The sequence below is a fragment of the Mandrillus leucophaeus genome, unplaced genomic scaffold (assembly GCF_000951045.1).
Source record: "Mandrillus leucophaeus isolate KB7577 unplaced genomic scaffold, Mleu.le_1.0 Scaffold674, whole genome shotgun sequence".
NCBI lineage: Eukaryota > Metazoa > Chordata > Mammalia > Primates > Cercopithecidae > Mandrillus > Mandrillus leucophaeus.
The window spans coordinates 1,368,615-1,393,012 of NW_012107297.1; the positions used below are offsets into that span (position 1 = coordinate 1,368,615).

Below are 24,398 nucleotides of genomic sequence, written 5' to 3' on the forward strand. Positions count from 1 at the left end.
ATCTGATATCCATCTCCTACTGCCTAGAAAAATATTAACTGTTATATGACTCTTCTAGGTTTCTTTTTCTTTTTAAGGAAACTGCCAAGTCTCTCAATAGCAATTCATTCCAGTGTTGGACAATCTTTTAAAAGAAAAAAAATAATATTTTTAAACACAATCTTTTTGGCAATTACACTTCTTTATTTTCTTTACATTAATATTGAATGGCTGCTTGCTATGTGCCAAGCACTGTTCTAGCCACTAGGGATATAGTCATAAACAAGACAAATTCTGCACTTGTAGAGCTTCTTCTTGTATGGAAGATAAAGAATAAGTAAACAAATATGCATATAATTCCAGGTTGTAAAAAAGATTACACAGAAAAATGCAATAGAGTTTTTAAAAAGACTATTAAAAAGTTACTAAATAGTGAGGGAAAATAGTTAACATCTGAGCAGAGCTGAATAAACGAGTAACCCATGAGAAAATCTGAAGTGTCCTAGTGAAAACAGAACACCAAAATCCCCCAAGCTTAACGTGTTTGAGGAACAGCAGAGAAGCCAGGGTTTCCAGAGTCAGTGACTCAAGTAGAAACTGACAAATGAGGATGACAGAAACAGGCAGGATCAAGAACATGTAGTGTAGGGTCCAGTCCCACAGGGTCGGTGGGTTTTTCTCCCTGTATGCGGAGACGAGAGACTGTAGGAATAAAGACACAAAGAGATAAAAGAAAAGGGCCCAGGGGACCACTACCACCAAGATGCGGAGACCAGTAGTGGCCCCAAATGCCAGGCTGTGCTGATATTTATTGGATACAAGACAAAGGGGCAGGGTAAGGAGTGTGAGCCATCTCTAATAATTGACAAGGTCACATGAGTCATGTGTCCACTAGACAGGGGGCCCTTCCCCGCCTGGCAGCCGAGGCAGAGAAAGAGAGGAGAATAAGAGAGACAGCTTACGCCATTATTTCTGCATATCAGGGACTTTTAGCACTTTCACTAATTTGTTACTACTATCTAAAAGGCAGAACCGGGTGTACAGGATGGAACATGAAGATGGATTAGGAGCGTGACCACTGAAGCACAGCATCACAGGGAGATGGTTAGGCCTCCGGATAACTGCAAGAGGTGGAGGAGTAAAGTCTTCTCTAAACTCCTCCGGGGAAAGGCAGACTCCCTTTCCTGGTCTGCTAAGTAGCGGGTGTTTTTCCTTGACACTGATGCTACCGCTAGACCATGGTCTGCTTGGCAACAGGCATCTTCCCAGACACTGGTGTTACCGCTAGACCAAGGAGCCCTCTGGTGGTCCTTCCGGGCATAACAGAAGGCTTGCACTCCTGTCTTCTGGTTCCTTCTCACCGTGTCCCTTCAGCTCCTATCCTTGTACGGCCTAGTTTTTCCTAGGTTATGATTGTAAAGCGAGGATTACTATAATATTGGAGTAAAGAGTAATTGCTACAAACTAATGATTAATGATATTCATATATAATCATATATATTATTTATATCTAGTATAACTATTCTTATTTTATATATTTTATTATACTGGAACAGCTCGTGCCCTCAGTCTCTTGCCTCAGCACCTGGGTGGCTTGCCGCCCACAATGTAGGGGCTACAAAATAGGCCACAATTAGGGGTTTGGATTTTAGTTAATTGAGATGGGAAGTTACTGGAGATATTTCAGCGAGAGAGTGAGTGATCCATGTTTTAAAACATCAGTCTAGCTGCTGTGTGGAGAACAAAATGTAAGGGAGCCAAGCACAGAAGCTGGAAGACCAGTTGAAACGGCTACCACAGCTGTCTAGGTAGGAGTGGTCAGATTCCGGATGTACAGCCAGGAAAATACAACGATGGGATGGCTGTGGAGTACAAGGCAAAGAGAAGATCAAGGGTAACTCTCAGGTTTTTGTTTGAATAAATAAGATGAATGGAGGTGTCTAACTGAAATGAGGAAGACTGAGAGAGAAGCATTTTGAGGGGTAAGCAGAAATCAGGAGACTGGCTCTGGCTATTGATGCCTGATACACGTTTTAGACATTTAAGTGGAGATGACAAGCAGGCAGTTGGACATAAAAGTCTGGGGCTTATAGGAAAGGTCCAGGTTGAGAATATAAATGTAGAAGTCAGCAACTTCTATATGTTATTTAAGCCACGACATTGGGTATCACCTTGGGACGAGGCTAGACAGAGGAGAGGGCCAGGGGTAATAAGCTCAGGGACTGGCAATATTTACACAGGTCAGGAAGAAGACCAAAGAATAATGAAGACAACAGAGACTAGTTGACGGAGGAGGAAAATTGGGGGCAAACGGTGTCCTAGAAGCCAAGTAAAGAAAATATCTCAAGAAAGAAGTGATCAATAAGTCAAATGCTACTGAAAGGCTAAGTAATATAAAAAAACTATTGAAATTTGGTAAGATAAGAGATCAGAGCAGGGAAATGGTGCTGGCAACAGCTGAAAAAGGTACCTTGGCAGGCAGATTATATATATATAGTATATAATATATATAGTATATATATACACACTTTAATTACTAATTAAAAGACTCACTAAATATATGTATGTATATATACTATATATACATATATTATACGTATATATAGTATTTTAATTAGTAATTAAAGTAATAGTACAAAAGTAATCAGTGTCTGTGATACCACTGTGTTACATGATACATAGTTTAAAAAAACAAATAATCTGAAACTTTAAGGGTTACTCCATGAAAGACAAAAATAAGTTTCTAAAATTGTGATACAATTCACACACTATAAAATTCACTATTTAAAAATATGCCAATTCAGGGGTTCTTAGTATACTCACAAGGTTACACAACCATCACCACTATCTAATTCTAGAATATATGGATACCCTCAAAAAGAAACTCCATACCTATTAGCAGTCACATCTTATTCCTGTGCCCTATCCCCTGGCAGCCAACAATCTACTTTCTGTCTCTATGGATTTGCCTATTCTGGACATTTCAAACAAATGCAGTCATACTATATATGGCCTTTTGTGATTGGCTTCTTTCACTTAGCACATTTTCAAGATTCATCCATATTGTAGTATGTATCAATACTTTATTCTAACAGTCAAATTATATTCCATTGTATAGATATATCACATTGTGTTTATCCATTCATCAGCTGACAGACTGTTTCTACCTTTAGGCCATTATGATAACTGTGTTATGAACATTTGTGTGCCAAGATTTCCTGTGGACACACGTTTTCAATTCTCTTGGGTATATACCTAGGAGTGGAATTGCTGGGTCATATGGTTAACTTTACGTTGAATTTTCTGAGGAACTGTCAAACTGTTTCCAAGAGTGCCACCACATTTTACATCTGTTAGCGATATATGAAGATTCTGATTTCTCCGTATTTACACCAAAACAGGTTATTTTCCTTTTTTTTCCCTTTATTATAGCAATCTTAGTGGACGTGAAGTGGTTTCTCATTGTGGTTTTACTTTGCATTTCTCTAATGACTGATGATGTTGCGTATCTTTCCATGTGCTACGGGCTATTCGTATATCCTCTATGGAGAAATGTCTATTTACATCTTTTGCCCTTTTAAAAACTAGGTCGCTGTCTTTTTATTACTGAGTTGCAAAATTCTTTATATAGTCTAGATGCTAGACCCTTACCAGATATATGATTTGAAAATGTTTTCTCTCATTCTGTGGATTTCTTTTTTCATTTTCTTGATAGTGGCCTTTGACACACACATACTTTTTATTTTGAGGAAATAAAAAATAATGAGTTTTCAGATCCTAATAGGATCAGTTTACAAAACAGTATTAAAAGGCCAGCACCTTGTTTCATTAAACAAACACATACAATTATAGTAATGTCATAAAACCGTTCATCTTCCTTGTCAGAGCTAGGTAACAGGGCACAAGCATATCATCTGGAAGTCTGGCAAGCTAAGGTATCTTCCAGTAGAGTAAAAGAGGAGACACCTAAGGACATGTGGTTGGTAGGTGACAAAGCCAAGGCTACAGCCTAGGTCTTTCACCTCACAAGAGATGTTCATCCCACTACTATGTTAGCTAGCACATTAGTTAGCACAAGGCACACTGTGGTATGGGAAGCAATGTGCTGAGTAAAGAAAGAGCACTGGATTAAGTACTGGGGAAGCCAGGTTCTGTAAGTGTTACTAATTCACTGTGTGGTCTTGGGCAAGTTGCTTTGCTTGTGTCCATGTCTACAAAATGAGGCTGAAGCATCAGATGAGTTTCAGGGTCTCTTCATTAAAAACATTTTAAAGAAACCACTATTAAGCAGAATAGCTTTTAAAAACAAAACAAAACAAAAACCTTAAAATGTCAGAACCAGAAGAGACTTAAAAAAATCATTTAAGCCAGTAGTTCTCAACCTGGAGGTAACTGTTAAAATGCAGAGGTAATAGAGACATGTGAAGAAAAACGCAGATATTCAGGCCTAAGAAAAGGTCCAAAAATCTGTTAATTTTAACTAATTCTCAAAGGAGTCTGATGTAAACAGATTAAAGCTGTTCTTTAAGATCAGGCTGACAGGCTAGCCAGGAGACAGAAATCCAGGTATAAGGCTAAAAGGGTCCAGACAATAGCTTCTGGAAAGCATGGTTTAACACCACGTATCAACTTTAATAGCCAAAACAAATTAAGCAAGCAGCTTTTCTTTATAACTGCCAGGCAGAAGAAAATGCTTTGATGTATTTGGGGCAAAATAACACACTGCAATGATCTAAGTCAAGTTATTCTGTGATGGAGGCGGAAGGATTATATTTGCATACTTATTTTTAAGATCAGGAAACAAGAACTGCTGTGTTCTTAAAGTCAGTTTCATAAGAGTAGAAATTCACATCTGCTTAGGGAAAACTAGGAACATATTTGCATGTCTTTATTGCACTTCTTTATGGCAAGTAAAACTACAGCTGCAGAAATAAAATAAAAACCCTCCCCGCCGAAATCAAGACACATCAAATTAAATAAATTATATTAGGCTAGGTGTGGTGGTGCACGCTTGTAAACCCCATACTTTGGGAGGTCAAGGCCATTGGATCACCTGAGGTCAGGAGTTCGAGATCAGCCTGGCCAACACAGTGGAACCCTGTCTCTACTGAATATACAAAAATTAGCTGGGCATGGAGGCACATGCCTGTAATCCCAGCTACTCGGGAGACTGAGGCAGGAGAATTGCTTGAACCTGGGAGGTGGGGGTTGCAGTGAGTAGAGACTGCGACAAATTGAGACTCTGTCTTAAAAAAAAAAAAAAAAAAAGAAATTATATTAAAGGTAATGGACTCATTCCCACAGAGCAAAAGTCTATTAGTTCAGATCCTGCTCCAGAGAATAACATTTTTCCCCTCAAGTTCTCTCCCACAGTACCCTCAGTCTTCAAACAATTAGAGGCACCATCCTCTAAAGCTGATTCTGAAGACTGAGGTGACAGATCTCAAGTTGTTTCTGTGCGAAATTCAATGCTAAAAGTACTTATCCTGTGTTAATCACTATAGAGAAGCACTCACAGGAAAATAGGCAAATACAAATTGGTGGAATAATACAAGATAGTATGTCATATTAAGTGACAGTTTAATTCCCATGTGCAGTGTAAGTGCTAGAGGAATTCAGAGAGGGAACAGTTCAATGTAAGGCTGAAAATCAAGTTTTCCAAGAAAAAGCACTCAAGCAGCTCTTGACTATTTTGTCTCTTCCGTCCCTCACTTATTGGATAAATCTTCCAAGCACTCTTTTGTGAGACCTTTTATCTATTTCTGCTACTCATGTTGGGGTTCTCATCACTTTGTCATTCTATTTTTACCACAGACAGCCCTGCACAAAGAACATTTACTTCTAGTAGATTCCAAAGGACAGGGAACAGAGCTGGGTGCGGTGGCTCATGCCTGTAATTTCAGTACTTTTGGGAGACTGAGGTGGGCAGATCACTTGAGGCCAGGGGTTCAAGATTAGTCTAGGCAACACAGTGAGACCTTGTCTCTACCAAAAAAAATAATAAAAATAAAAAGGGCAGAGGAAACCAAACAAAAAAACCCAAAGAACATTTGCCAGCACTATACAATGTGATCCTTACTATAACATGTATGAATGCCCACAATATTTACATAAGGAAATTTCAATTCAGCAATATCACACAACTTATCCAAGGTCATGTGGCTTTTATTAGGTAGGTGCAAAAGTTATTGTGGTTTTTGCCATTACTTTCAATGGCAAAAACAGCAATTACTTTTGCACCAACCTAATAACATGCTGCACTAAAACTCAAATGTCTCTTTTTATTATATATTATACACTACTGTGTATATGGCCTTATTAAGAAGTCTTCTAATTTCTCTCTCTCCAAACCATCTGACTAGTTTTCCTAAAAACCCCTTTACACAGTCTCAAAACCCTTCAACAGCTTTCTTCTCCTACTTCAAGCAATCCATGGCCTCCCTAATCGGATTCTATCTACTTGTCCCTACAGTTCCTTTAGAGAGCCTTCTAGTCAACTCAATAACTGAGAAACATTAAACACCATCATATCTGTGTACCTTCACTCAAGGAGACTTTTTTTACCTGGCATGTCTTTCCTTTCTCTCCCCAAATAAGGTGCCAGTTCCACTCTCAGGAATGAGGCCTTTCCTTGAGGCTCTTACTCTTCTTTTTTTTTTTTTTCCCCGAGGTGGATTTCCCTCTCGTTGCCCAGGCTGGAGTGCAATGGCATGATCTTGGCTCACTGCAACCTCCACCTCCCAAGTTCCAGCAATTCTCCTGCCTCAGCCTCCCGAGTAGCTGGGATTACAGGCATGCGCCACCACGCTCGGCTAATTTTTAGTAGAGACAGGGTTTCTCCATGTTGGTTTGGCTGGTCTTGAACTTCCGACCTCAGGTGACCTGCCTGCCTTGGCCTCCCAAAGAGCTGGGATTACAGGTGTGAGCCACCGCGCCTGGCCGAGGCTCTTACTCTTATCAATAAGTTTGCAGGGATCACTCTCTCTCTCTCATTTGAACTTCTCTAACAAGTACACACTTGCGCGAATATACCATATACTTCCTTAAATAGATTCAATTACCCCATCTTCTATATTCAGCAATTCTGAGTGCTCTCTGATATTAGGATTCTTGATTTACTCCTCCACCATCACACATTGTACCACACACTACAGGTAATGGAGATCATTAACGTGTACTGTCTTACTTGGTTCTTCCCAAAACCCCGTGATACAGGTGCCAGAGATTCTAAAATTCCAAATGAAGAAATGTTAATTGATTTGCCAGTCTTCATACTGTTTGCAAGAAGCAGAAATACTTCAAAGCTGAAATCTTATGATCCCCAAATCCAGGTTCTTTCAATAACACAATGGTGCCATAAACACTATTCCATAATAATAGTATTCCATACTGCCTTAGCAGAATGCCCATACTTTGCTGATGATAATCCCACTGCAAGGAAGAGCAAGAGCAGTTAGGGGGTCAGGTAAGCACAGGTTGTTAGGCGCTTACCCAGGAAGAGGGAAGGATTTGTGTACACAAATGACCATCAATTCCCCATACTCTCATGTCTTGAAGCAATTTACCATCCCAACCTCCAGAATATGTTTCTGTATCTTAAGGTTTGAGTGTGAGGCCAGGTGCATGGTGACTCATGCCTGTAATCCCAGCACTTTGGGGAGCCGAGGTGGGAGGATCACTTGAGGCCCAGGAATCTGACACCAGCCAGGGCAACACAGTAAGACCCTGACTCTACAGAAAAGTTAAAAGCAAAAAAATTAGCCAGACGTGGTGGTGTACATTTGCAGCCCCAGCTACTCAGGAGGCTGGGGTGGGAAGATCACCTGAGCCTCGGAGTTCAAGGCTGCAGTGAGCTAAGATCCATTCTGGGCAACGGAGTGAGACCCCTCACAAGAGAAGTGTGTGAGAACCATGTCTTTCAAAACCAATGACACTCAAAAAGACAAGTAAAAAGACCTGGATCTGAACCCCTCAACATAATCAAGTTTTCATTTCTTAAGCACCTACCATGTGTTATGCACAGGGAAGTCTGAAAGCTGTTTTCAATTAAATTCAAAAATCCTGTTTACTATACTAAAGACACCATGCTTAACAATTCTCATCAAACCAGCCCAAGGTCCTACAATGAGAGAACTGGAAGGGAATTTAGGATTAAGTCCCTCATTTTAAGGCTAAATCTCTCACTTTGCAGATGAGCAAATAGACATAGAGAAAGCAAGCATATTTCACGGTCATAAAGCTAATTAGAGGCAAAATCAACACTAGGACGAAGTTCTCCATCCATCTGTTTCTTCTAAGATGCTGTGCAAAGAGCAAGAAGGGCCAACCCAGGGACAGTTTTCCTTTTTTCCTTTTCTTTTAAGCCCTTGTTGCTAGGACTGCAGTTAAAAAAAATTGGATGAGCAGAGAAGGAAAGGGACAAGCGTGAGCGGGCAGCAGTGCACTTGGTAGCAAACAGGGAGGTAGAGGGGAGAGAGGAGAGGGCGGGGAAAAACAATAGAAAGAAAGAAAAATCTTAAAGGCTTCTTGTCAGCCCAGTAGAAGAGTCAATACTCAAATATTTTAAGTATTCGCCTATCATGATTAAATGCCTAAAAACTTAAGTAAGCAAAAGGACAAGAAGCACATTGGAATCTGTAGCAGCACGCAAGGCTGATGGTGGTAGGGAGTTTCGGGGATATCGATTCTTGAATCCTTGGGCTTCGGTTTTCCGTGTCTGTGAAATAGGCACTGGCAACAGTGCACCCAGCACCCCAGGGGAAAAGCAATGGATACAATTAAGTATAGGAAGAACCAAATTACCGAAAAAGCTGTGGCGGCCAGGACCAGAACACTTACGAGAAGCGAAGAAGTCCTAAAGAGGAGAGGGTCCAGGTTTGAAGTGTGATGAGGGCAGGCTACAAGCGTGCGTAGGGTTGTCATAGTGGTCACACAAGGGCTCCCCTCAAAAGGCCGTAGAAAATAAGGGAGACCGGGATGGGAAGGTGGGTTCGCCGCCTCCCAGGCCTCCCCAGGATTCAACTTTTCCCAAGAACCGGCTCCTCACCTTTTCCAACAAGCCGCTACGGCCACTGCCTGTCCCGCAGTTGGAACCACCGCCAGCCCCACTATTGCCTCCGAGACCACCGCTTCTCCCGCCCTGTGTAGCTGCCGCCGCCATGTTGTGCGCCTCTGCGTCTCCCTCCCCTCCGACTTGTCTGAAGCCGATTGGCTGGAGCTGACAGCGTGACGCGCCGCGCGGAGTCAATCGGGATCCGTAGTTTGGGGCTTGCTGGCGCGAGGTAGTCAGAGGACGTGGCCGCGGGGCTTGCTGGGACTTGTAGTTAGACGTCCTGGCCGTCAGTTGCAGCCTACAGTGTCTGCCGTCGCGTGCCAGTTACTAAGGCGTCGGAAAGGTAGCGGCAGGGACCACCGTGGAGCGGCTCCGAGATCCCCGGCAGGCTCGCAGGCGCGCATCCCTCCTGACTGGGACTTCGCCTCCGCAGACCCCTCGGAGGCTGAAGCGACGCCGGAGGCAGGTGCGACTGAAAACTTAGTTTCCGAGTTTGAGTCTTTCTCCGGCCCAGTTGTGGAGTTTCCGAAGGAGTGGGCAGGAGCCGGTCCTTCATCCTTTTCTAGCCCGGTTGTGGCACTTACTGATTGTTTTCTCAAGCAGCTGTCATTTTAGCTGTTAGTAATGTTTTCGTGTTACGGAGAACTCACATTTACTGAGTGCCTAATGTCTGCCAGGCAATATCCTATGTGCACTTCCAGCCATCCTCTCTCTCACTGAGTCCCACAACATCCCTGTTAGGTGAGGAGGAAACTAAAGAACCTACCCAAAGCCAGATAGAGTGTATCTGAACTCGGTTTTCAAGCCGGCATTAAAAAAAAATCAATATATATCCCTTCTGACATTCTGCTTTTACGGTTTTAGGATGTAATAGGAGTCTACATTTTAATTAATAATTTTTTTCACAAATATATATTGAGCACCAATATTGTACTGATGGATACAAGGGATCAAGATAGACCTGGTTGCTACTCTGGTGGAACTCCTACTCCATGACAGAGTTATCAAATAGCAGAATTGTATTATACTATGCTCTATTACATTGTATTGTTTTTTAATTCCTATATATCCCCCATAAGCATCTAAATAATTAAATATTTTTGAGTTGCTTACTATGTAGTAGGCCCTATTCTAGTCACCAGGGATATGTTCCTGAATAAAATAGATAAAAACTTGTCTTGGGGAAGCCAAAATTCATGTGAAAATAATTATTATCTAGGCCGGGCATGGTGGCTCACGTTTGTAATCCCAGCCGAGGCGGGTGGATCACCTGAGGTCAGGAGTTTAAGACCAGCATAGCCAACATGGTGAAACCCCGTCTCTATGAAAAATACAAAAATTAGCCGGGCGTGGTAGTGGGCGCCTGTAATCCCAGCTACTTGGGAGGCTGAGGCAGGAGAATTGCTTGAATCTGAGAGGCAGAGGTTGCAGTGAGCCAAGATCAGAAAGAAAAGAAAATAATTATCAGTAAATAACTAAATTATTACTAAAAAGAAAATAATTTTCACTATGTAACAATAACATAAGATGACATTTCATTACCTCTCTGAAGCAATCCCTGGACACTCTAATCAGATGCCCCTGTAGCTTGTTGCCATTTATCTTTTACAACTTCTTATTTTTCTTTTATTTAAAAGAAAATGAGATGATATACTTTTGCCCTAGTCACTTTTTTTTTTTTCTTTTTTTGAGACAGAGTCTCACTCTGTCACCCAGGCTGGAGTGCAGTGGTGGGATCTTGGCTCACTGCAACCTCTGCCTCCTAAGTTCAAGCAGTTCTTGTGCCTCAGTGTCCCAAGCTGTAGTCTCTGTAGCTGGGACTACAGGCACATGCCACCATGACCGGCTAATTTTTATATTTGTAGTAGAGAAAGGATTTTGCCATGTTGGACAGCCTAGTCTTGAATTCATGACCTCAAGTGATCCATCTGCTTCGGCCTCCCAAAGTGTTGGGATTACAGGTACGAACCACTGTGCCAGGCCAACTTCTCATCTTTCAAGATCCAGCTCTAATGTCACCTACCCTGTGAAACTATCTCTGATACTTGCTTCTTCTTTCTTCACCCACTGCATGAAGTGCTCCCGTGGCATTTTGTTCATGGGTTGGGTTAGTTCAATTAACACTCATTGAGACTCTTCCTTCAGTAAGCCAGGTCCTGTGTAAGATGCAGGATAAAGAGATAAGTAGGACCCAGGCCTGACCTGATCTTGGAGATACTCACAGCCTGGGAGTGAGGTGGGGAACAGACAAGGAAGCAGGCATTATAATACAGTGTGGTATAGTGCCTGTATTAGTCCATTTTCACACTGCTATAAAGAACTGCCCAAGACTGGGTAATTTATAAAGGAAAGAGGTTTAATTGATTCAACATGGGTTCTTTTCTATTTCCCTAAGTATTGACTGGTCTGAGAAATAAAGGCAAAGAGTACAAAAGAGAGAAATTTTAAAACTGGGTGTCCGGGAGAGACATCACATGTCGGCAGATTCTGTGATGCTCCCTGAGCCGTAAAACCAGCAAGTTTTTTATTAGCAATTTTCAAAAGGGGAGGGAGTGTACGAATAGGGTGTAGGTCACAGAGATCACATACTTCACAAAGTAATAAAATATCACAAAGCAAATGGAGGCAGGGCGAGATCACAGGACCACAGGACGGGGCAAAATTAAAATTGTTAGTGAAGTTTTGGGCATGCATTGTCATTGATAACATGTTTATCAGGAGACAGGGTTTGAGAGCAGATAACCGGTCTGACCAAACTTTATTAGGCAGGAATTTCCTCGTCCTAATAAGCCTGGGAGTGCTACGGGAGACCAGGGCTTATTTCATCCCTTTGTCTACTATCATAAAAGACAGCCGTCCCCAAAGCGGCCATTTTAGAGGCCTCCCCTCAGGGACGCATTCTCTTTCTCAGGGATGTTCCTTGCTTAGAAAAAGAATTAAGGGATAGTTCTCCTATTTGCTTTTGAAAGAAGAGAAATATGGCTCTGTTCCACCCGGCTCACAGGCAGTCAGAGTTTAAAGTTATCTCCCTTGTTCCCTGAACATTGCTGTCATTCTGTTCTTTTTTCAAGGTGGCCAGATTTCATCTTGTTCAAACACATATGCTCTACAATTTGTGCAGTTAACACAATCATCACAGGGTCCTGAGGCGACATACATCCTCCTCAGCTTATGAAGATGACAGGATTAAGAGATTAAAGACAGGCATAGGAAATCACAAGGGTATTGATTGGGGAAGTGATAAGTGTCCATGAAATCTTCACAATTTATGTTCAGAGATTGCAGTAAAGACAGCCGTAAGAAATTATAAAAGTATTCATTTGGGGAACTAATAAATGTCCATGAAATCTTCACAATTTATGTTCTTCTATCATGGCCTCAGCCAGTCCCCCGGTTTAGGGGTCCCTGACTTCCTGCAACAAACTCACAGTTCCGCATGGCTGGAGAGGCCTCAGGAAATTTACAATCATGGCAGAATGGGAAGAGGCAGGTCTTACATGGTGGCAAGCAAGAGAGGGCAAGAGTGTGAAGGAGGAACGGTCAGACAGTTATAAACCCATCAGATCTTGTGAGAGCTCACTCACTATCATGAGAACAGCATAAGGGACCACCTCCATAATCCAGTCACTTCCTACCAGGTCTCTCCCTCAACACGTGGGGATTATGGAGATTACGGTGGTTACAATTCAAGATGAAATTTGGGTGGGGACACAAAGCCCAACCATGTTAGTGCCTCCATTAAGAAGTGGGCTTGATGGCTGGACAAGGGGGCTCATGCGTGTAATCCCAACACTTTGGGAGGCTGAGTTGGGAGTTTGAGGCAGCCTGGGCAACATGGTGAAAACCCATCTCTATCAAAAATACAGAAATTTAGCTGGGCATGGTAGCACACATCTGTGGTCCAGCTACTTGGGAGGCTAAGGTGGAAGGATTGCTCGAGTCTGGGAGGTGGAGGTTGCAGTGAGCTGAGATCATGCCACTGCACTCCAGCCTGGGTAACAGAGTGAGACCTTGTCTCAAGAAAAAAAGAAAAAAAAAGTGGACGTGAGGAGACTCAACCTAAGGAGAGGGAGATACAGGAAAGCTAATCTGTATGTAGCCAGGCAAGGAAGAGGGGCAGAAATGTGATAGGCCAAAGGAATGGAACAAGCAAAAATATGCGTTACTGCGTCTGTGTGTGTGTGTGTGTGTGTGTGTGTGTGTGAGAGAGAGAGAGAGAGAGAGAGAGACAGGGAGACAGGGAGAAAGAGAGAATGTTTGTTTTGGAGGAAGCACTACAGCCAGATTGGCATTAGTTGTGTCAAGTTTGAAATAGAGACCAGAGGTAACTAAAGCTAACCAGGAAGTCAGCCTCCAAGTCTGGAACTTTGACTTTTTTTTCTACTGTATAAAGTTCTTACTTGTCTTAGATAATGTAACCTAGGGGTTATGTGCCCTTCTTGGCCCATTAGTTGTAGATCTACACCTTCTCACCTAATATTCCTAATAAGGAACTGGAATTTCTACGATAGCATCCAGGTCTGCATGCCTCCTACAAGCTTGAGTGTGAGTCATCTTTTGTATTATATGTATGGCAATATCTTTTCCCAGACTGTGTCTTATCTTTCAACTTTGACTTTGCTATTTTTATCTGGCAGAAATTTATTTTGTGTAAATAATCATGTAAACGATCCCTTCCTTTGAGATTTGTGCTTCATGTGTCTGATTTAAGCACTCCAGCCATACCCCACTATCATGATTATATTCTCCTATACCACCTTCCCATCTATGTCTTGTCTTTGTCTCCATCTCTGTATCTCTATCTATCTATTTCTTGGATCTTTAGTCCTACGGGCAAGGACTAAAGGCAAGACAAATTTTGGAGTAGAAGACTCACAGTAGAATATAATTAATGAGAAAGTTCAAGAGCTGTGAATAGCAGGCTAAAAAGGAATGTAATATTTATTCTACAGGCAAAGAAACAAGTGAAGAAACAAAAAAAGAAGGAAGTCAAGGGGACATTCCCAAAGTCAAAGATCAAGTAAGTACTCTGGAGACCTGAAACCAGGTCACCATATTCTTTAAGTTACTGACGTCTTCTCCGACAGCCATCATACCTAACATTTTCCAGCCGGCAAATTACATCATATCTAACATTTTCCAGCCAGCAATTTACTCATTCATTCCTTCATTTACCTCTCTAGCAGATGTGTGTGATTGGTCATGAGAGCGAGTTCCTGAAAGACATATTGACTGAATATAAATTTGTCCCCATCCATCCATCTGTCCATTAATCTTCCAAACATATTTTTAGTGAGCTGTAGGCTCTATACTACATGCTGGAATTACACAGCTGAATAAGGTAATTATAGGCCCCACAGCAGGTGAGAAGTTGATGAGGGGAGAGCAAACAATTATAATAAAGTCGTAAGTACTATATTAGGCAAACTATGCAGTGTTGTAGGAACACATAAGAAGAGCTTCCAACCCTTTGCAGGGAAGATCAGGGATCAGGAAACTCACAGTGCCCTGTGTTGGACCAACGGAGATACCAACATTCATTCATTTATTCCACAAATATTTATGGAATCTGTTATGTTAGGTGCTTTGTTAGGAATAAATTGATGACTACCACTGATATTGCCCTTTCCTAGGAAGGTTTTAGAGTCTAATTGACGGGGTGTGTGTGTAGCAGATATATGTATATATATCTTGGTCCTAGGAGTGCCATCATATCCTTCACTTGGCTCACACGTCTATTGCGTGCTTCCTATGAGCTAAGTCCCAAGGGTGGAAGAGAGACAGTGAAGTAGATGTGTTTCCAGACTTGGAAATCCATAGTCCATTGAAGATACCCCTTCATGATCGTTAGTAATCTTATGAGGTCGGGCCATGCAATTAATACTGATGAAAGACTTTACAGCTTAGCAAAAGCAGCAGTTATTTCCACTGGCAGGTTCAGTGAGGGCTTTGTGGAAGGGTTGGCATCTGGGTGGAGTCTAGAAAGATGCTTTTTTTCTATCCATTCTGTCCATTATTACCTAATTTATTTCTTACTGCAATTCTCGGAGGCACAGAATTTTTATCGTCATTTTACATGTGAGGAATCTGAGGTACAAAGAGGTAAAGTTATTTACCCATGGTCACTCAGCTTGATAGTAGAAACTAGAGTCAAATTTAAAAGTTGTTTCCCTTCCTATTGCACCACTCTGTATTCATAGAATATTTGTCACTGCCAGGAAACCTTCTCTCAGCATGCCCCAATCTGAGCTTTCCACATTGCTTTTTTTTTTTTTTTTTTTTTTTTTTTTTTTTAATTGATCTCTTCCCAGACCCTTTGAATTGTGGTCTCATGTCACGTACTTTCTGTGGCCTCCCTTCCCCTGGCCAGCGGCTTGCAGGTTCCCCAATCTCTACTACCTCAAATTGCATGAATCTATCTCAGCACATATTTGGAAATGCCTAGATCCCTTTAAGGACAAATTTTAAGAGCTTGAGGTTAAAGAAACTTAATCTTTGAGGTGGTCTTGGAGCTGAATCATAAAGGATGAGGTCAACCAGGTGAACAAGATGGAGAAGGGGGTTTTAGGCTGAAGGAACACCAAGAACAGAGGCAGGGAGGGCTACATGTGAATGATCTGTTTTGGGAGTGGAAGATGACACTGTGAGCCTGAATGGGTAAAACTAACTGGAGCTGGAAAGGTTAGGACATAGGACTCCAAGGACTTTCAAGAACAGGCTTAGGCATCTGGCCTTCATGTTTAGTGGGAACCCAGTTAAAAAACTGTTGTACTATTCTAGGTGGGAGATGATGAATGATTTAATGAAAACAGTAGAGATGGAGAAAAATAGACCACTGGAACAGTGTTTCTGAGCTCAAATTGTCATGACTCAGTGACCTGTTAGATGTATGGGATAAGAAAAGAGGAGCTGGGACTAGTATGTTCACGTTGCATTAAGTGGTGCTGTGCATCTTCAAGACAAAAGGAAATGTGTGTTATTGAATTTGAAAATCCCAGTAGTCGGAGTTTGTTTTATTGAATGGGACTTATTGTTTAAATTTCCACACCATGAAAATAGAAGATCAGGCTGGGTGTGTTGGCTCATGCCTGTAGTCTCAGCACTTTGGGAGGCCAAGGTGGGTGGATGGCTTGAGCCCAGGAGTTTGAGACCAGTCTGGGCAATATGTTGAAACCCTGTCCCTACAAAAAATACGAAAATTAGCCAGGCATGGTGGCGTGTGCCTATAGTCCCAGCTATTCAGGAGACTGAGGTAGAAGGATTGTTTGAGCCCAGGAGGTTGAGGCTACAATGAGCCGTGATTGTGCCACTGTACTGTAGCCTGGGTGACAAAGTGAGATGCTGTCTCAAAAGAAAAAAAAAGAAGATCAATCAGAAAAAACAAATGTAGCCTGGAGTTGAATCTGGCTCTCAGGTGTTTGGTTTGGCCTGCACATTGTTTTAAAATGGCAAATTAGTTGCCAACCCTCAAATAGGAGATTTCATATATAAGGCAGACTTTCCTTGAAAAAAATGTGAAGATCTGGCAACGATGACTTAGGTTTCTGTATGGCAGCAATTGGTAAGAGCTGACTAGTTGCTGCCTCTATGAGCATGTGCACTCTCTCTCTCTCTGTGACACACACACAGACACACACCCTCCTTCTACTTTCTTCCCCTCGCCTCCAGCTTTCTTCACTCACTCACATGGCCTGCCCAACTCCTGTAACCATTTGTGTTTGCAAGTCCTGGGTAAAATGTAGGTTTTTCCAAGGTTTGACATCAGACTGTGGTGAACAATCTGTGAATGACAAATGGTAAGTGCAGTTGTGATTAGGGCTATCTATTCCTTTGAGGAACCGTTTTTATGCCTGTTTCTCTGAAGAGAATAATAATTTGATGAAGAAAAGACTGAGTCATACCCTAGTCAGAACTATATTCTCTTTCCAACTTTTTTGCATGTGCATGCATGCACGGGCACGCGCGCACACACACACACACACACACACACCCCTAAAGAATTTCTGACTCACTGTAAATTGGTATTGGTGAGTCTCTGGGAGCCACCCCATAGCAGATAGAAAATGGAAGGTTATTTCTTTTGTGCTCTTTTTATTCTCTAGGTGTTAGGGAAATGGAACACTCGGGATATTTGAGATCTGTCTCCCATCACGACTGTCCCTGAGGGAGCCTGCGCTCTCTCATCCTCAGTGAGGGAACCCCTCCCCTGGATGCTGAGTGCCCTTCTTCTTGCCTTCTCAGGGATGGCTTTGCAGGTCTGCCCATCTCTCTCCTGCATTGTCAGTCTTTCCTCCCCTACTGGCTCCTTCCTCTCAGGCTACAGATGTAGTCAAGCCTTTCTCATCCTGTTAACAGCATAGTAATGGAAAATGAGCAGCATGAGTTAGCCATGTGCCAGATACTAAGGCATTTTCTCCTGTAATCATCAAAACAGCCCTATGAAGTAGGTGCACTTATTGTCTACATTTCACAGAGGAAAAAGCCAAGGCATAGAAAAGTAACTTGCTCAAGGCCACAGAGCTAGTAAGTGGCATAGCTAGGATCTGAACCCATGCAATGAGCTTCTGGAATTTATTCTCAGTAGTGACTCTGTCCGCCAGGGCTAGGACTAGGGTGGAGGCCAAGTGCTGACACTGCATTTGCACAACTCTGAGAGAGAGCACATGTTCCCCTAGGTGTTCCTTAGGCACCTTCCCCCAGCACTGGCCCTGATATTCACCCATCTCTCAATTTTACCTTCCATCTCACTGCTGTCTTGCTTTTCTCCTCCTTTTCACAATCAAGCTTCTTGAAAAACTTGCTTATATTCACTTTTTGTATTCCCTCGCCTTCCATTCACTCTTTCATACGTAAAGTCGGACTTTAACTCCACCCTTCTTCCGAAACTGGCCGCCTACTTTCTCATGGCCTATTTTCGGTCCTCACCTTGCCTGACTTCCCTACCTCTTTCATAGAGTTTTCTCTTACCTTGGCTTACCTGGCAGCTCCTACTCTCCACCTCCCAGTTCTCCTACTTCTCTAAAATTATTTTCTTTTGTGGATCCTCCAGGGCCTTGTCCTCCTTTGTCCTCACATTTTTTTTTTTTTTTTTTAATATGGGGTCTCACTGTCACCCAGGCATGATCACGGCTCACTGCAGCCTGGACTCCTGGGCTTAAGCGATCCTCCCACTTCAGCCTCCTGAGTAGCTGGGACCACAGGCATGTACCACCATGCTGGCTAATTTTTTAAATTTTTTGTAGAGACAGGGTCTCACTGTGTTGCCTAGGCTGTGTCCACACATGAAATGCTCATACTTCTAATTGGTCTTGCTCCTCTTTTTCTTTTCTGTTCCTTCCTTTCTCATTTCTTTTTTTCTGTCCATCCTTCTTTTTTTAATTCTTTAGTTTATTAACATGAACTCTCATCAGCTTATCCCTGGGTTGCTGCAATACTCCCCTAACTGCAATCCCAGTTGCCACTGGGTGCTGCTTTCACCTACTACTATTTTTGTCAGATCTCTCTTTCTAAAGCAGAGCTTGGATTATGGTTCTGTCCAGCTCAGAAATTATCCATGGCTCCCAGTCACCTACAAGATGAAGCCTGAGCTCCTAGCCTGGTACCCCAAGCCCTTCAGGAGCAGGCACCATCCTTCCTATCCAACTTTATTGTTCAAGACTACCAAGCATACATCCCTTTCCTTCTTGGGTCACATTGTTTCTTTACTATGCACAACTATGCCCTCCTGTGGCCCTTACTGTTTGGAATATTTATCCTGTCTATCAGAAAACTCAATTCATCCCTCAAATACTATTTATCCAGTTGAAGTCTCATTATTTGTACACTATTGTCTCTAAAATGTGAGCTCCTTCTTCTCCGAACTCTGTTAAAACAAAGAAAACATCTAGCAGAGACTTAATATGTATCAGGCACTGTCTTTCTCACTTATTTGTCTTTTAAGGTAGGTATTATAACCCCCATTTTGCAGGTGAGGAAACTGAAGTTCAGAGGAGTAGAGTAACTTGCCCAGTCACAGAGCAAGGAAAGACAGAGCCAGGATTCAAACCAAGTCTGTCTAAGCCCGAGGATCGTGTTCTTTCTAGGGTTCCATTGGGTTAGGATTTATTTGAACTGAAAAACCCAGGGTCTTTTTTCCCTCTTCATATAAACAGCCAGCCCATTTCTGAAGCAAGGGCAGTGGGGCCTCCAGGTGTCAGAGCAGGGTGTGTGCAGGGTGTGGTGGTCCTGGTGGGCTCACGAGCTGCACTGGAGTAAGAGTGCTCCGCTGTGTCTTTTCACTCTTCTGCTTCCTTGCTTTCCTTGCCTGGCGTTCAGGGAGATGGCCTCCTCAGGAATCTACAAGCTGGATGATGGGAAGCCTTACCTGAACAACTGCTTTCCAGCCAGAAACCTGCTTCGCGTGCCAGAGGAAGGTCAGGTGACTTCTCAAGTTGATACCTTTTCCTCATACCTAGCTCCTGCTTTAGACCATCTCACATCTACTTGTTCTTCTCCAACTCCTTCACTACTGTTCCCTGCTGTACCCAGTCCTTCCCCCTCCAGTCCTAGTAGCCTCCATGGGACTTCTAAAGTGCACATTTAACCACAGTGCCCCTTCTGTTCAGTGACTTCTCATTGCTAACTCCTTTAACTGGCATTCTGTGTCATTCTGAGTTTAACCTGCTCTTACCCTCTGCAACAACCCATTTCCTCCTTTATGCTCTATTCTACGGTGCTCGCTTTTCACATAGCTTTTTTATTTGCCCTGAATGTTCCAGCCCTCATTCTTGTTAGCCAAACTCTTCCCATCACACAAATCCCAGCTTTCCTTCTACTTCTTCCAATAAGCCATGTCTGACTACCCTAGTCCTCAGCACTCGTCCTCTCGTGAGCTGTCTTCCTGTCTGTATTTCTTATTTGGTGAGTGATTATAGTCTGCCAAACTCCTAAATAAAATGGCTTAAATTTGACTCTGCTAGGTAGATTTTCAAGTATTTATCTAGTCAAAAAATTCCCCGGAGCAGGGAATTGCTGTAATAAGAACCCTATAGGTGGAACACTAAGTATGGGTTCTCTGGATTGGATTAGTTGCTTTCAAAGGGTAGGGCAAAGGAGAAGTACACCTTGTTTACTCCAGATGTTGTAACTTGTTGGTCACTATGTAGATGGAATATTGGAAGAACCTTCTCTTCCTGCCTGTCCTTCCTGCTTCTCTACAGTGATTTTGTTTTTCACACAGAGACTTTCCCTGGCCACCTACCTATCAGACACCTTCAAATGGAGCTATCAGTGTGAACTCATAGTTTATCTCTTTGTCTCTCTCTCTTTCTCTCGCTTGCTGTCTCTGTCTCTCACACACACACAGACACACAAAGATGGATAGCTACAGAAATAAATATAGTTGTATATATCTATATGTCCTAGTGTACATATGTGTATTTCCCAGTCCACTGACAGCAATGACACCTCAGCAGCAAAAAGCATACGTAGTATCTACATCTTGGTTTCTAAATACCATTCTGCAATGAAAACAGCATGGGCTTCTTGGAGAAATAGCTGTTTGCAGGACTAGGGCAGAAAAAATACAAGTTGAGTTGGAATATCTTGTGGTGCCAGAAGTAAAGAAGTGCTCGGAAAAATAATGGGGCATGTTGAAAGGACACAGCTGACTTGAAGGTGCTCCCAATCACCAAAGGTAGGACAGTTTGAGCAATGAAATAAATAATGGCGGAATTAGGTTGTAGACCATGGAACAACAAATATTCATGAGTCTACTAATATAAATGAATACTTGAATATGTAGATATGTGGGGGAAACAAAATAGCTCTCTCTTTTCTTTTTTTTGAGATGGAGTCTCTCTCTGTTGTCCAGGCTAGAGTGCAGCAGTGCAGTCTTGGCTCACTGCAACCTTCGCCTCCCAGGTTCAAGTGATTTTCCTGCCCCAGCCTCCTGAGTAGTTGGAATTACAGGCACTTGCCACCATGCCCAGCTAATTTTTGTATTTTTTATAGAGATGGGGTTTCACCATGATGGCCAGGCTGGTCTCAAACTCCTGACCGCAAGTGATCCACCTGCCTCGGCCTCCCAAACTGCTAGGATTACAGGCATGAGCCACCACTCCCAGCCAGCTCTTTCTTATAGTTGAATTCCAACTAGAAAATGTAGAAGGAATGAGGGAAATAGAAAGTCACTATTCAAACACTACAGTAATAATTTTTGTAGGTAAGAACCATTATAGGATGTTGCATTAGAGTTCTTCAGAGAAACAGAACTGGTAGGAGATAAACAGGACTAGTAGGAGATAGGTAGGTGGGTAGACATATTTTTTTTTTTTTTTTAAGGAATTGACTTTATGTGATTGTGGGGGATGCAAGTCTGAAATTTGTAGGGCCGGCTGGCAAGCTGGAAACCCCTGGGGAGGAGCTGAAGTTGTTGTGTTAAAGCAAAATTTCTTCTTCCTCTAGGAAACCTGTTTTGCTCTTAATGTCTTTCAATTCATTGGGTGAGGGCACCCACATTATCAAGGATAGTCTCTTTAACTTAACATCAGCTTATTGTAAATACTAATTACATCTACAAAATACCATCACAGCAACACCTAGATTAGTGTTTGATAGAATAACTGCATATTATAGCTTAGCAAAGTTGATGCATAAAATTAACCATCATGGATACTAGAATAAGTGAGTAAAAGTATGATGAGAAACAGGATATTTACATAGTTTCTTTTTTCTCCTGTTGATCTCCTGACATGCTCTGAGCCTTCCTTTCTGGTCTTGTTAGGGATTTTGGCACCAACTCAGGCTGAGGTCCCTAGCAGTCAGGCACATGAAGATAGGATAAAGTAGAAGCAGAGTCCATGCCCCAGATGAGGGCAGCCCTGGGAAATGGGGTACCTGGAGTATCAGTCCCATAATGGAAATGGGAAATGGCTCATATGAGATACAGGACAGGAACTGCATCCAAGAAGCAGGATGGGCAGCAGTGCTGTATGAGCCGGGGCAAGTCCCTGAGGCAGGGATAGTGGGCTTTCCCAGAAGATAACCAGTGGTTAGAGGCACAAAGCTTGTTCCCACAGCACCCCTTGTATTATTATTATACTATTGTATAAAAGATGTTATGTATTATATTATTATGACTCCTTTGAGTTAGGGCTTCCTTTTTATTCATTCTCATACTCCCAGTTCCCAGCATAAAGTAGATGCTCAGAAAAGATAGGAATGGATGACTGTGTGGGCAGGGGCTATAGGACAGAGTTCATTCAGTCATTTGTTCAGCAACAGTCACAATGTGGTAAGCTCTGTGCAGGCCTTGGGAATACTGAGATGAATGAGTCAGATAAAGTCCCTGCTATTCCAGAGCTTCCGCTCTAGAGAGGGAAACAATGAATAAGTGAACAAATAAAAGAATTACAGATTGCAATGAATACCATGCCATAAATAAACTGCTGGTGCAAGAAAGAACAGATTCCAAAATATGTTATGATTTTTGTTTGGTGGGCTTACTAGTGAACCTCATATTCTTTTTGCTTATGCACAATTTAAAATTCTTTCTATAGTAGACATGTATTATTAGGTTTTTTTTTTTAACGCAAACTGTCCTACATTTTCTTATTGTGAGTTTCTAACAGCATCTTTTCTGTATACTGATAGAGGTTTGAGAAGATGGAACCCTTGAATTGAGGTCACACATTAGGCATTACTCAAGAGATGACCAGTAGAAGAGTAACTGGCATGCATGAGAAAGAGCAATCAGCTCTACTGAGGGGCAAAAGGGAAGACTTCACAGAACAGGAAATACTTGATCTTAGTTTTTGAAGGAATAATAGAATTTGGAGATAAAAATGTGAAGGAAGGAATTGGGCAAGTCATTCCACCTCCTTTTGTCGCAGCCTTTTCATCTATAAAATAATGACAATAACATGTTTTTCACTGGGTTTGGAGGTCAATTAAATGACATACCTAAGTAGATATCTCCCCTACCCCCAGCTACAGTCCTGTGTCTGGTGCATGTTAGGTAATCAGGAGCTAGTTTGGGTTTTAGTATTATAAACAAAGTCTATAATTGCACTCGTTGTAACTTTGGAGTTTTCCCCTTTTCACTGTTCTAATTTTCTCAACAGGCCAAGGACACTGGTTAGTGGTTCAGAAAGGTAACCTCAAGAAGAAGCCCAGGGGTTTGGTTGGAGCACAAGCTGAACGTCGGGAAAGCCTGAAGGTGACTTCTTTTGAGTTCAAGGGGAAGAAAGGGTCTCGGCGGGAAAATCAGGTGGACCTTCCTGGACGTATCCTGGACCAGGCTTTTCTGGTGAGAGTAAATGCATCCTGGAGTGGCCGGCACATTAGCTAGGGTGCGGAGGAAGTAGGGAAGGATTTACCCTGCTCTGGCACAGCTACCCCCAGTCTACTCCAAACTATTAGAGTGATATTGGCAAATTGAATACAGCCAGGATAATGAAGGGACCCAAAGGTTTCTTGACATGTGAAGCTTTCTTGACAGCTACCTAGTAAGATAGGTATTGTCATCCCTTTTGTGTTGTTGCCATTGGGCCGTTGGGAAAACTGAGGCTCCAAGAGGTAATTTGCCTTGGCTGAGGTTCCACAGCTAGTAAATGGCTGATCCAGGATTAGAACTGTGGTCTACTGACTCCAAAGCCTGTACTTTTACATTATATGAGGTAAAAACTCTTACTAAGTTGGAGAGGCAAAGGAGCAGGTCAGGGGAAACAGTCAATTGAAAATTGCATTCCAGCACCTAGTAGGGTTGAGAGATTCCTGCTCTGCTCATTGGGGCGATCTCTACAGGATCGAGTGGGACTGGGGAGATCCTGCTCTCCCACAGCCTTTGACTTTAGTGTCTGGCTAAAAGCTAGGGGAGCTCACCAGATACTACGTAGTGCCCGGGGCAGGCTTTACAAAGAGGACTGGGGTGGCTGTGTTGGAAACCAGCCAGGTAGTTTCACATCTGCTCTGAGAAATGCCTCAGTGGCTTTGCTAAGAAGGATGTATTTTGTAAATCAATATTAATGTGCCGTCCAGTTCTTATAGCTCCCTAAGAACTCCCTGGCTGTCTGCTTTGTTTCCAGATTCTGCTGTGGTTCCCAAGAGATGGGTGTTTGCATAGATCAGATGTTGAAAGAGACCTTTGTTGGTTTCATCTCACTTCAAGTGGGTAGTATAAGCTTTTTGCAGTCCTGTGGAATCAGTTTCATTATTATGTCCACTTCTCATTGGGAATGAGGAGGACTGAAATAATAATGCTGAGAAGGGGCAGAAACACTTCCCATAGTGGCCTTTTTTTCTTCCATTGTTTCCAAATACTTATACATTCCCACATTCAATAAATATGACTTTTGCCACTGTGGGAGGCAGGAGCAATAGGGATGTT

At 42.4% G+C, this 24,398-nt stretch overlaps 2 protein-coding genes across 3 annotated transcripts in view; one reads left to right on the forward strand and one right to left on the reverse strand.

The window, feature by feature from the left end:
- The window catches only part of SPCS2 (signal peptidase complex subunit 2 homolog (S. cerevisiae)), a 29,508-nt gene extending 20,336 nt beyond the window's left edge, over window positions 1-9,172 (reverse strand). Inside the window, exon 1 of one of the 2 annotated variants that reach the window (XM_012002045.1) lies at window positions 9,026-9,172. In XM_012002045.1, the coding sequence (XP_011857435.1) occupies window positions 9,026-9,139 (114 nt within the window). In that variant the 5' untranslated portion in view covers window positions 9,140-9,172. The remainder of the gene's footprint in view (window positions 1-9,025) is intronic. The other variant, XM_012002044.1, reaches the window with a different exon arrangement.
- A 107-nt stretch (window positions 9,173-9,279) lies between these two features.
- Window positions 9,280-24,398, forward strand: part of LOC105555230 (X-ray radiation resistance-associated protein 1-like) — a gene marked incomplete at its 3' end in the record, with an annotated part of 45,603 nt that continues 30,484 nt past the window's right edge. The window contains exons 1-2 of the mRNA XM_012002048.1: window positions 9,280-9,497; window positions 23,134-23,318. The remainder of the gene's footprint in view (window positions 9,498-23,133; window positions 23,319-24,398) is intronic.